This window comes from Vombatus ursinus, unplaced genomic scaffold, assembly GCF_900497805.2.
Source record: "Vombatus ursinus unplaced genomic scaffold, bare-nosed wombat genome assembly UNPS02004691.1, whole genome shotgun sequence".
In the NCBI taxonomy this organism is placed as follows: domain Eukaryota; kingdom Metazoa; phylum Chordata; class Mammalia; order Diprotodontia; family Vombatidae; genus Vombatus; species Vombatus ursinus.
This window is the reverse complement of record NW_020944469.1, coordinates 7,184,583-7,196,979: the sequence shown is the minus strand read 5'-3', so window position 1 is coordinate 7,196,979 and position 12,397 is coordinate 7,184,583. Positions and strand designations below refer to the sequence as shown.

At 40.2% G+C, this 12,397-nt stretch overlaps 1 protein-coding gene across 2 annotated transcripts in view; it reads right to left on the bottom strand.

Annotated features, from left to right (window-relative positions):
- DACH2 (dachshund family transcription factor 2) overlaps positions 1–12,397 on the bottom strand; it is a 415,832-nt gene that overhangs the window by 70,842 nt on the left and 332,593 nt on the right. For both annotated transcript variants that reach the window (XM_027839863.1, XM_027839873.1), the window contains exon 6: positions 2,196–2,331. In XM_027839863.1, coding sequence (XP_027695664.1) covers positions 2,196–2,331 — 136 coding nt within the window. The remainder of the gene's footprint in view (positions 1–2,195; positions 2,332–12,397) is intronic.

Below are 12,397 nucleotides of genomic sequence, written 5' to 3'. Positions count from 1 at the left end.
GAGAAACTCACAAATGATTAAAGGATTTCCTTTGTATTAGCATGGTATTCATTTCTACATTTACTTATAAGGTAATTCTACTCAACATGCATTTATTAAGCACTCACTGTGTGTGAAATAGTCAATATGGTATAGAATCAGAGGCATCAGAAAGCCTCACCTCTGACCCACCCTGACTGTGTGACCATGGGCATGTCACTCAACCTCTCAGTGGCCCCAGAAAATTCTCCACTCTACACTGCAGAAAAGGAGGGGAGGTGACAATTTGCATAGGCAGGGGATACACAGAACTGCAGAAATGTACTATATGTCTACAAAAATCACATACGCATACATATAGTACATTTCTATCATAAATGGTATATTTTCTTTTTTTTTCATTTATTTTTATCTTGAACAAAACAAACATTAAATAAAATGGGCATAGTCCACAAAGGTCTATTATCTACAGCTTGTGCCTCTTTCTAAATATATAATAATTCAACTTTCAAATATATAAAAATTCAGCTTTCAAAGTTTTCCTCCTTGTCTATGACTTGTTCTGGCCTTCCTTCTGTTCTCTTTTGTGCATTTTGAAAAGAAGATGCCTGAGAGAACATCTTTTCTTTCTTTTCTTTTTCTATTTTATCTCCCCACTCCCTTCCCTGGCTCCTATGGAAAACAAACAAAGAAAAATAAGGCCCTTCTAACAAATACACAGTGTCAGACAGAACAAATTCCCCCCCTGGCCATGTCCAAAAATGAATGTCTTATTTTATCTATATATTTTCTGGAAATCTTTTTGAAAAGTGAACCATTTGAAATTCTGACTCTATTAAATACTAACCTACCCTCCAATTGACTTTACAAATAACTCGTAATGGACATAACGGACATGAGAGAGATCCAAATTTATGGGTGACAGGTCAAAGACTTGTGTTGTTGAATAAACACTGAACATTCCGTGGAAAAAAAGTAAAAAGAACTCTGATTCTAGAGTGTCTACTTTCTTTGTTCTCCATTTAAATATCCATTCTCTGCAATGAGAAATGTCACCGAGAATTGAATCTAGAACTTTGATTTAAAGTATTAATATAAGAAATCCCTTTTGTCATTGCCCTTATATCTGTTTGAACAAGTGGGAAATATGTAAAATAAATCCATCATCAGTGTTCCTCCATGACTACAGTTCAATATGTTTACAAAATATCTGAGAGATATTCGATATTGGGTTTGATGCGACTGATCAAGAGAGAAAGAAGATGGCTCCTTTGCTCTCTGTGAAGTCATTGCCATGCTTGTTTTCAGATACAGCGGCTACCAGAACCTTGGGTTGCATTTCTAATAGTGAGGATCCAACTCTTTATCAAACGCACACCCTTATGTGAGACTGGTGAGGTCACAGCCATGGAGCACAGAAACACTAACGGCCTGTGCAAGGGTGACACTCACCACCTTAACCTCATTGGTGCCAATCCCTAAGGGGCCTTAAACACCCTAAGAGGCAGTGACTGGCCCAGTGAGTGCTCATAAACCTGCCTCTTGGAGTTCACCCAGAAGAAGACATGCCTGTTTCAGCAGGAACCCAAATCCTGTTACCAATTAGAGAGTGAATGTGCTTTTCCCTGAAGATCTCGAGGTATCTTTCCTTTTGCTATGGTAGGATTGTCAGTGTGATGGGTGACAATCCTTCCTGGCTCTATGGCTCTCTAAGTCTCATATACTAAATGGCATTTTGCTACTCCAGCAGCTAAATTCACCTCCAGATGGTAAGCAATTTACTTCCTACACCTGGGTAGGCTCAGGCAGCATGAGAGCAGGAAGACAGGGAGCAGAAGCCCATACAGAAGCAGTTTAGTGGTGCTCCTTGTATGAGACACAGATTATGGAGGGAGACTCCTGATGGCAATAACCAATCTAGCTCTGAAGGAAGGACAGGATGCCTTTAGTAACTGTGAGAGAAACAATCACATTTGTAGCAAATCATACAAATCTGCACTACTCCCATCATCTCCCCTTCTCATCATCAGCTCCTTAAGGGGCATTTGACTTTCTACTTCTATTACATGGCAGGGCATTGAATGTAGTGAGTATGTGCCATGCCCACCCTGAGAGATTAAAGAATATGGTTGCCTCCCCACAGCCCATCCCACCATCAGCCCATTTTCCACAAGAATAGCTCAAATGTCGCGAGCTAGGCAGGAAGAGATACTCACCAAATCTCTCCGGGGTATGATCCATCTGAGAAGGAGAGCTGGACATGCTGCTGCTGTGATGAGAAGACTCAAGGCTCACAGGGCAAAGGCCCTCATCCAAAGAAGGAGCAGGTGAAGGGCTCTCCTGAATCCTCTCCTTTAAACACAAACAGAAATCATTTCTGTGTAAGAGGAGGAATGTTCAAGCTTTGCTTCTGGAGGACCAAGTCAAGCAAGACACTTGGAAAAATCAAATCATTTATTTGGCATGACATTATAAGTTCCATGTCTACAGGCAGAAAATGCTTGGCCTTAGTGGCACAGAGTTATGTGAAGTAGATTACCATTCTTGTGCATTAATTAATTTTAATGTGCCAGGCAGGTTTCATATTTGCCACAAATTGGAAGGGTTTCTGTCTGTGTGCCTTAAATAAAAATTTTCAAAACATACACAGAGTGAATGCTAGTCTTAGGGATCTCTAGAAATTTAAGAGGGCCCCTTAAATCTTATTAACTCAAATGAGTGACTAAGTAAAAATGGATTTTTCCATGATGTAAAGATGTCCCCGGATAGGTCCGGAACCTACAAACAGTGATTTCTGATCCATGCTGGTAACTTCTACATAAAAAAGACAAGTGATAGTCTAGAAGAACTCTAACCCAGCTTGCCTCTCTGATGTCAGGGACTGATTTTGTGACCTAAGACGTTTTAGAAACTATGCCTGGCCATCACAAGGGTGTGATGAGTTATTAGATGCAGTGCCAAGGCTAGTGACAGAAACAAGACAAGAGAACAAAACTGAAGGTGAAGCACAGGCCAAAAGGAGACAAAACTAGCCCTATCTGCAAATGACACAGTGGCATAATAACAATAACAACACTGATCTAGTGCCTTCTATGCACCAGGCACTGTGCTAAGCCCTTAATAGTTATCTCATTTGATCCTCACAATCCTGGGAAGTGTTATTATTATCCCCATTTTACATAGGAGGAAACTGAGGCAAAGAGATTAAATGACTGGGCCAAAGTCACATAGCAAGTAGTAAATTCTGAGGTTCAATCTGACCTCAGGCCTTCCTGATTCCAGGGCTGGCGCTCTACCCACTGTGCCACCTAGGTCACCATAAGTGTGCTTAGAAAACTCCAGAGTATCAGTGAAGAAACTGAGACAATTAACGAAGTTATCTAATGAAGCTATAAAAAATAAATCAGCAGCATATATTTAAAAAAAAAAACGGAAGAAATGATAAGAAAAATTCCATTCAAAATAAATGCAAAATATTTCAAATAGCTGGGAGTTAACCTACCAACACACACACGGAGGATTCATATAAATCTAACTACAAAACATTCTTGACAGAAATAAAAGGAGACAAGTAATTGGCGAGATTGCTTGCCCTTTTTCACATGAATTTTTCAAAGGCTGCACAAACAATTTGGAAATCCCCTGGGAAGAGTGGATTTGTCTAATGCAGATGTATAACATCGAAAATTTGCTACTTTACATGTAGAGCCCCCATTTTGCAATATAATACCTCCTCATCATAATCATGTGCATATTTCTTACATATCTATTAAGCCTCAATTAGTGTGTTATATAATCATCTGGTATTTAATTAACACTTAATAACTTTAACGAAATGAATAGCAGTCATTGAATAGAATAGCTATAGCTCCGTATGCTAATTAAATACCAGCTGATCATTTTAAAAGTTTATCTCATTTTAAGAGGCATTCAGCTACTATTGGGCCCCCATTACAGGGTTCTGTGATCCCTGCCCTTTACTTTTAAATTTCAGCTAATATGCAGCACTACACCTAATTGTGAGGAAGGAAAGGTCAAAAGAAAGAAAAAAAAAAAAGAATAGGCTGGGATCCTGTGATGAGTTATAATGCCAGCAGGATCACTTTTCCAAGACTTGCCTGGCCTATGTGCTACAAACGAAACCATTAAAAAGCTCATAGTTTCCTTTAAAAATATTATTTCTTCAATTGTGAAACAGCTCAAAAATCCCGGTTTTGCCATTTATTTTCTAAATAGTTGTGCATATTGGGGGGGGGGTGTATACAGATATATCTATAAGCCTTCATTGGCTCTGTGCCAAAATCCAAGCATAAAGTATCAACCATTTGTCATTCAGTTTTGAATTCAAAAATTAGAAATTTGCTGGGAAAATGTGTGATTTACTGAACTGCATTTCTGCATAAGTGAACCAACTTACATTCCACATTCAGCAATATATGCCACCCTTTGATGGAAAATATTGGAATGATTCAGAAGGTGATGATGTGGAAAAGGAAAGAGCTCTAGCTGACAAGATCAGCTTTTGCTCATTCTGCCTGATGTTCAATCAAATCTCCATTCTAAATAAAGTTTTCAGAAAGACAGAATCTATGAGTCGAAAGTGGTGCTAAGAGTAATTAAAATAGGTCCCAAGGCCAGAATATGGTATCTCTGAGAACTCTGTACATCCTGAAATGACTAAATAATCTTGAGACACATTATTTACTTTGAAAGCTGCCCTCTGCCATTTTCAACAGCCCATTCTCATGTGACATGATGAACTAACTTTGGCAAAACAATTCATGGTGTGGTGATTGAGAATGACAGTCAGATTTTCCATGGAGCATTTCTTTCTGCATGACGGTTTTGCATCCAGCAATTTCCCAATTTCAGAGGGCTACAGTTTCTCTTAGACAGTGCTAGAGCATATTATCAACATGCAAACTGCTTTCACCAAGGCCCAAGTCTCATCATTGATTAAGAAATCGTCTATTTGCAAGCATCCTTGTGGCCGTGTGAGGCTGAAGAGCCCCATGCCTACCTTCTTCCTTGCAAGTAAACAGATCCATTTTTCAGCCTGTAATCAGTATGCATCTAGTTAGCTACTTAACAGCAATGTGCCTCGCTTCATTAGGTAGCTACTGTGGCGGCTCAGCCTAGTTAAAATTTCACAGCAAGTTAATCTGTTTTATTACAAATGAGAACACAAGTGATAATATCCCCACCATTTGCCAAACACAGGGTTAACAGTATTTGTATCAAATCAATGAGGCCATTGAAATAGGAAAATTGCAAATGAACACCCCCCCCAGATTTTTTACACATTGATGACTTCATTTGATTTGTCATTTATAAATTTTACAATCCTGTTCCTGTTAATATCCTTGAGGTTGGTGGGTGTTGTTTTTTTTTTTTTTTTTAATCCCTGCATTAAAGAGCTCACTGTTCCATCCAAAGCCATGCAGCCCAGTTTTCCACAGATGCACTTAGAGCAGAAGGCAGGGCTACTCTGAAACACGTTTTGCCAGTTATACATCCCCCATCAGCCTTTCCTATGATTCTTAAATGTCATCTCTGAGGCTGGAGTTGGACACTGGTCTAAAAGTTCATTTATAAAATCTATTTTTAAAGTCTGGAATCTTACAGGTCTGTCTACTCTGTCTTGTCTTTCCAGTGAGGGGCCACAAAAGTTCAGAAAAAGTGTTGAGGATATTAAATCCCTTGGAAAAACTATCTAGTGTTGGACCATATATGTAACTACAAAGCTCAGTATTGTTAAAGTTTAGTCCCTCTCCAGGCTGCTGGCACTGAAGTCACTAAGTCTGCCCATTTTGAGGAATGTCTTTGAATTCACCCCCATACATCCTTTTGTAATAGAGCATACAAAGGGCATACAAAAAGCACTAAAATCACAGTGCGACAGAATTCTACACATGTACACAGTCATTTGAATAACTGCTTTAATGATGATTTGTTGACTCTGATACAATGTGATATTGACCCTTATCAAACATTTAGTGGGCTGGATGATATATAGCCTATCTTTTTTTTTTCCTTTTATTTAATTTGAATTCAACTGCTACTGTAATTCCTCTTCCAAATGTTAATCTATTAATGAGCTCCTGAAGGATTTAATGGCATTTCACTGCTGATGAGTTCGTTTTGGAAGTTTGTCTGAATGCTAGATATTTTATTCATACATTTATCTTGATATTTCATATTTAATTGATGGGCTCCTTCTGTGCTGTCACCAGGACTCTGCAGAAGCATAGCAGCTTGGAACTCAGCAGACCTTGGTAATAAAACTAGTGACAGGCAGAAAGTGTCTTTGCTGGCCTTTATTTGTTCCCAGGCAGAAGTGGAAGGCTAAAAGTGGTAGCAGTGCAGAGAGTCGAAAGCAGTGCTATAACTGACAACAATATCTAACACCAAGAGCCATTCCCCAGTACATAAGTGGTGAAAAGATATGAGCAAACCATAAAAGACCATGTGGAAACATGCTCCAAACCACTAATAATAAGAGAAATGTACATTATAACTCTAAGGCTTTGCCTCAGACTGTACAAATTGCTAAAGATGAAAAAAGGGCACAGTCAGTGTTAGATGAGCTATGAGAAACGAGGCACATTTTTGACTAAGCCATGAAATGATCCAACCATTCTGGATTTCATTTTGGAATAAGAGAAAAGTGACTAAACCTCCTATACCCTTTCACCCAGCAAGCCCATTAATAGACCCATCCAACCAAGGAATTCAAAGACAGAAAGACAAAGGTGGACTGTATACCAAAATATTCACGGTAGCACTCTTTCGAGGATCAAAGTAGGTGAGTGTCCACTGATGGGGAATTGGCTGAAATTGTTATATATGAACATAAAATATTATTACACTATAAGGTCAGAAATGATTGACATAAATAATTCAGATACATATGGGAATGTGTGCATAAATGGATGTGGAAATAAATAAAACTGTAAAGGTAGGAGAGGGCCAGATTATAGAGAGCTTTAAAAGCCAAGCAGAGAATTTTTACATTTGGTCTTGGTATTCAGAAAGTCATGGGAGAAACAATGCCTTTGCAAGCATTACACAGAATTTGAAAGGTTTCCCTAATCAAGGTCTCCAAACAAAACGGATTTCTTCCCATCTTGTTTAAAAAGCAAAAACAAAAATAAAATTTTGAAATTAGTTTCCCAAAGGAAGTTCTGCCACCTCAAGCGAACATTAAAAAAAGGCTCCTCATATCCTCAAAAGGTGGGGAACCACTATTTTATCTCATATAAAGTGACAGAGAGAGGGCAAGAGGGTAGTAAATTGTTCAACTCTCTAAATATTTCACTTTTCAAGGAGCACATCAACCCTACTCTAGTGAATGATTGGCATGAATACCGGTGAGGAATGGCATCTGATTGGTGATGGAAAAGGAACAACCAGTAAGGAGACAGAGGGGGCAACCTTGCTTGGTTAGGGAGTAAGGAGCCTCATCATATCTCCCCTATTCATCTTGCTCTGGAACAAGAATGAATGCCCACGAATGCGAGAATAACAACAGAGTTAAACAGGAAAATATATGGTTCCAAAATTATGTTGTGGCCTTGGATCTTTGCACCCAAACAAACCAAAAAAAAAAAAGGAAAAAAGGACATACACCCCTGCTGCCCCCAATTCATCTTAATCTAACGCTTTATTAGATAATAATGGTCTTGTATTTTTCCAAAAGCCCTTATGAGAAGATTCAACTAGCGATTTTTTTCAATGAATTTGAATGATCACAAAACCTCCTCTCTCTGTGTTGACTAATTTTGAATACCAGATGTTCCCATGCTAATGCCACTGCCTTGTGACCATTTCCTATCAATTCATTAATTGCCAGCTGCTCAGCCAAACAAAAACCACAGCTAATCAGATGGCATTGGGAAAAAGCCAAAGAACAGCTTCCCACTTTGGTCTTTCTTAAATTAGTAATCAGAGGGAAGAACATGGCAGCTTTCATTCTGACATTATAAAGTTGCCCATAAACGAATAAACAATATGAAAATAGCTACCAGGGACTAGGCCGTCACATGGTAGGGGCATTCTTACCTAGCTCTGCCCTCTTCCTACTGCCATGTTGGCAACATAAGCCAAGGACAAATGTTGTTCTGTAGGCCTAACACTGATCACAACACTAGATCCAATTCTTGTAGTTACAGGAGTTATTAGCTACCAATGCTAGTAGACGCGCCAGAACCACAAGTTCCTATGTGTCTGGCCTAATGATATTCCCAGACTTGCTACTGGAAAAAAAGTAGTGGCTTGCAATTTGTCATGTTTTTTTTCCACCTAATTCAATATCACTCATTATACTTTATGTTGGAAACGCTTCCCAAATGTTAATGTCCTTTCATTGATTCAACAAGTACTTATTGAGCCTCTACTGTGTGCATGGCATTGTGCGGGGATGCGAAGGAATATAAGACACAGTCCATCCCTTCCCAGGATGCTTTTTGATAAAGTGCAGATGCCCACAGTCCACATTAAAGACTCCATTCAAACATCCAGAGGCCATATTCAAAACACCATCAGATCATCTCCCAGATTTGAATCAGGACCTCCAGCCAAGGTTTCCCCTGTGCCAAGGACCATCAAAACATCCTTTCTGGATGCCTAGGTGTCCTCTACACAGAGAGAGAGCCAGCTCGGGTCACATTCTGCTGTGGCACCAGCCCAGATCTGCAGTAACTATAACAAAGTCTGCTGCTGACTCGGGCCAACTCTGTGTTAAGGTACTGGGTGTGAGTTCCCATTACAATTCCTACACAGACCCTCCAAGCATAGGCAATAATGTAACTCCAGAAATGTTGTCAGGATGTCTTCTATCTCATTTCATTGTTTAAATCAAATTGAGAAGGTGCTAGGAGAATACTCTTTCTAACTCTGTGTCTTGTGGGCCATGCCACATATGGGGGCAATGAACACATGTCAACAATAATACACATAAGCCTTTGGCAACATAAGACAGTCCCAATCCAATATACATCATGCCACATAATCCCACCATAGCCTGGAACATCCATCCATAGTTAAACTTCCTGGGAAGCTGGCAGTGCTCTCTTTCACCCTCTCTCTCTCTCTCTCTCTGTCTCTGTCTCATACATACATACATACATACACATACACACACACACACACACACACACCAGAATTGAAGGAATTCACAAACACATATGATTCTAGACTGTTCTTCCATCTAGCTATTTCTTCAATGGGAGTGTTTTGAATCTGACTGAGATACATTGTTAATTAATAGAAGAACAAATTAAAATTAAACAAATTAAAAGAAGAACAAAGTAATCTCCACAGGCTAGGAAAAGATAAAGAGATTGCAGAGACCTTTAAGTCATGAATAACTGTGGCTGAGGGGACAAGCAGATGAGCAAAGTTTTCAGATCCAAAAAGTAACGGCCATGTCATGTGTTCTACTCCTATGTGGCGGTGATGATGAGATCTATACCTCCTATGGGCACTGTCACTTAGCAATTCTTGCTACCCAAAGATCGCTCAATAGAGAACTCCTTCCAGGCTCAGGCATATCTATTTGTTTATGGGCAAAGAAAACCTGGAACTAGTCTTCACTGTCTCTCTGCTGACCATGGCAATAGAGAAAGGAAGCTTCCATATTTGAAGGGAAAAGAGTGCTGGACTGGCCTAGCTTCAAAAATCCCGCCTCTGACGCTTACCAGTTGTGACCCCGGGAAATTCACCTAGTTTCTAACCATTACCCTCCACCTCTTGTAAATGAGCATAATAAAAAGCCCCTTGAGGACAGACTCATGTCTTGTTCATCTCAGATCTTTATTTCACTCTCTTGGGAACTAATATGATGTCTTGCACCTAATAGGTACCCAATAAGTATGTTGGATGAACAGAGAGAGAGAGAGAGAGAGAGAGAGAGAGAGAGAGAGAGAGAGAGTGTGAGTAAGTGAGTGTGAGTGTGTGTGTGTGTGTGTGACAGACAGAGAAAGAGAGAGAGAGACAGAGAGAGAGAGAAGGAGTGGGGAGGGGGAGGGAGAGAAAGAGTATGTTTTTGTGTATCACAGATAACTCTGGAATGAATAATACAGTATATCCAAGATTAAGATTGAGGAGGATTAAGGCAAAGCAAATAGCTGCTAGTGGATAGAGTGCTGAGATGAAGTTAGAATGGATTCAAATCCATTTCCTGGCACTCAGTAGCTGTATGACACTGGACAAGTCATTTAACTTTTATCCCCGTATGCAATTCCATTAAGTAGCTCAAGTAAGTCAAAGAAGGGAAAGTTCCTGGCTGAGGATGTCTCACAAATTCTTTGCACATTCTCAGATTGTGCTATTGCTTAAAGGAGAAGTCGGAAGGAAGGCCTTCTTGTATTTACTTTTGGAAATATTTTAGAGAAAAGTTTGCAGTTTGGTCAAGAAGTAGTAGGTGGCAGAGAGCTCGGTTTGGGAAACTTATTTGCAAAGCTGTTTTTTGGATTTTTGGAGGGAAGAAGCCGCATTGTTTGGGGGCGCTTGACTAGGGAAGCATTTACATTTCTTCCAACGGGACTGTTTGCCCAAATGGGAGCTCCAGAATCCCAGGCCCGGGCAAAGACTGTGTGATCCCACTGCCTGCCCAGGCTGCCAATAGTCACCTTCTCTGAATGCTCAATTGTGCAGTACGAGCAAGTGCCCTGAGCGGCGTGTTCATCAGAATCTGCAAGGAGCATTCAGACAAATACCAGTAGACTGTCACATTACAATAAATACCCATCTTATTTGAATATGCAATCAATCACAGTTGTCTGGTTTTCCCCCAATTTGCTTTTGAAAGAGCCAGGAAAATAAGAAGCAAAAATACTGAATTAAAAGACAACTGAAATGTTCAACTCTGAGAAGGAAGGCAAATAGCAATCATTCCCCTTTAAGGGTTAGAAACCCTTGATTCAGGGGGGGGCAGAAGACCTGAATTCAAGTCCAAGGTTTGCCTAGAGCATGATCTCTCGGAGCCTCAGTTTGTTCATCTGTAAAATGGGAGGAGGAGGGGCAGTAAAGTGTGGGACTAATTATCTCTAAGGGCCCTTCCTGCTTCTGAGAGCCTATGATGATAACAATTCCTGGTTGTTGTCTGTTTCATCTCTTTGGATGTTGACTGATTGTATTTAATAATGAAAGAGTGTATTTTGTTTTAAAGGCGAGTCCTTAATGAAATGGTTTTAAAATTGTTCCTGGAATTAGATAAGTCAGTCAGTAGTCTCCACCCATATGCAGAGAGCACACAATAAGCATTTAATAAATACTTGTTGACTGATTAATTGATAGGGAAGTTTAATTTTTTAAATGAAAAATAAGATCCATTTTGAGGAAAAAAAACTGAGGCACAGAGAAGTCAACAATGATGATGATGATGATGATGATGAACATTTCTATAACACTTTAAGCTTTGGAAGGTGCTTTACTCAGGTCAACTCATTTGATCCTCTTCCTAGTCCTGGGAGTCGGGAAGGTGGGGCAGCAGGGGAAGGGGGCATCTTTTGGACTGGACCTGTGTTTTCGTGGCTAGAGGGAACTTCAACTCTCTCAGGGGTGGTTGCTACCTGCTCTAGAGAGCTAGCTGGGCCACTGAGAGGTTGAGTAGGTTGCCCTGGGTCCCTTATCCAGGAATGTACCCCAGGCCTTTGCTGGAGGCCAAATCTGCTCGACTCCAAAGCTGACCTTCACCAGGCAGCCTCTCTAGAGAGGCTCAAAGCTTAAGTAACTTGCCCAGGGTCACCACAGCTAGTCAGTATCTGAGGCAAGATTTAAACCCAGCTTTGAAAGCCTAGCAAACTAGGCCATGAAGAGTATCTCCCAGCTCATACAACTAGTAAGAAGTATGCCTCGAAAATCCACGTTTGAGCTACTAAGGACTCTAGTAGAGTGTCACAACGTTCTGAGCATACACTTAACAGGTCCTTCCAGAACACTGAGTGAGCAGAAACCAGAGGGGCCTCGAGTGACCCTGCAAGGAAAAGGTTATGGCTAAAGCAGGGTAGGAGCTCCAAGTGCTTGGTCGTCATGTGGCAGCATCACCACACTTTGTTCTTTGGGGTGTCACTGGTTGCATACTATCAAAAAGTAGAAAGCTGTCAGAAAAGGCCATCTGGGATGAAAATAATTACAAAAGATTTCAGCAAATTAATCCTTTTTGAGTTTTCACTATAGAAAAGCCCCTAAATAGCTATATTTAGAGATTTCTTGCAAAATGACTTCAGTCCGGGGCATTACTTGCCAAGCTTCTGAGGCAGGAAATTTTTATGGCAGGATTGTAATTCCCTGAAAGTAGGGATTTATAATTGAAATGCTGACAGACCTTCAACTATAGTGATGCTAGCGGGTGACACTGTAATCACATTAGATTATATTATAGAAGGGAAGGAAGGTTTTGTGGGCCTAGTCATTG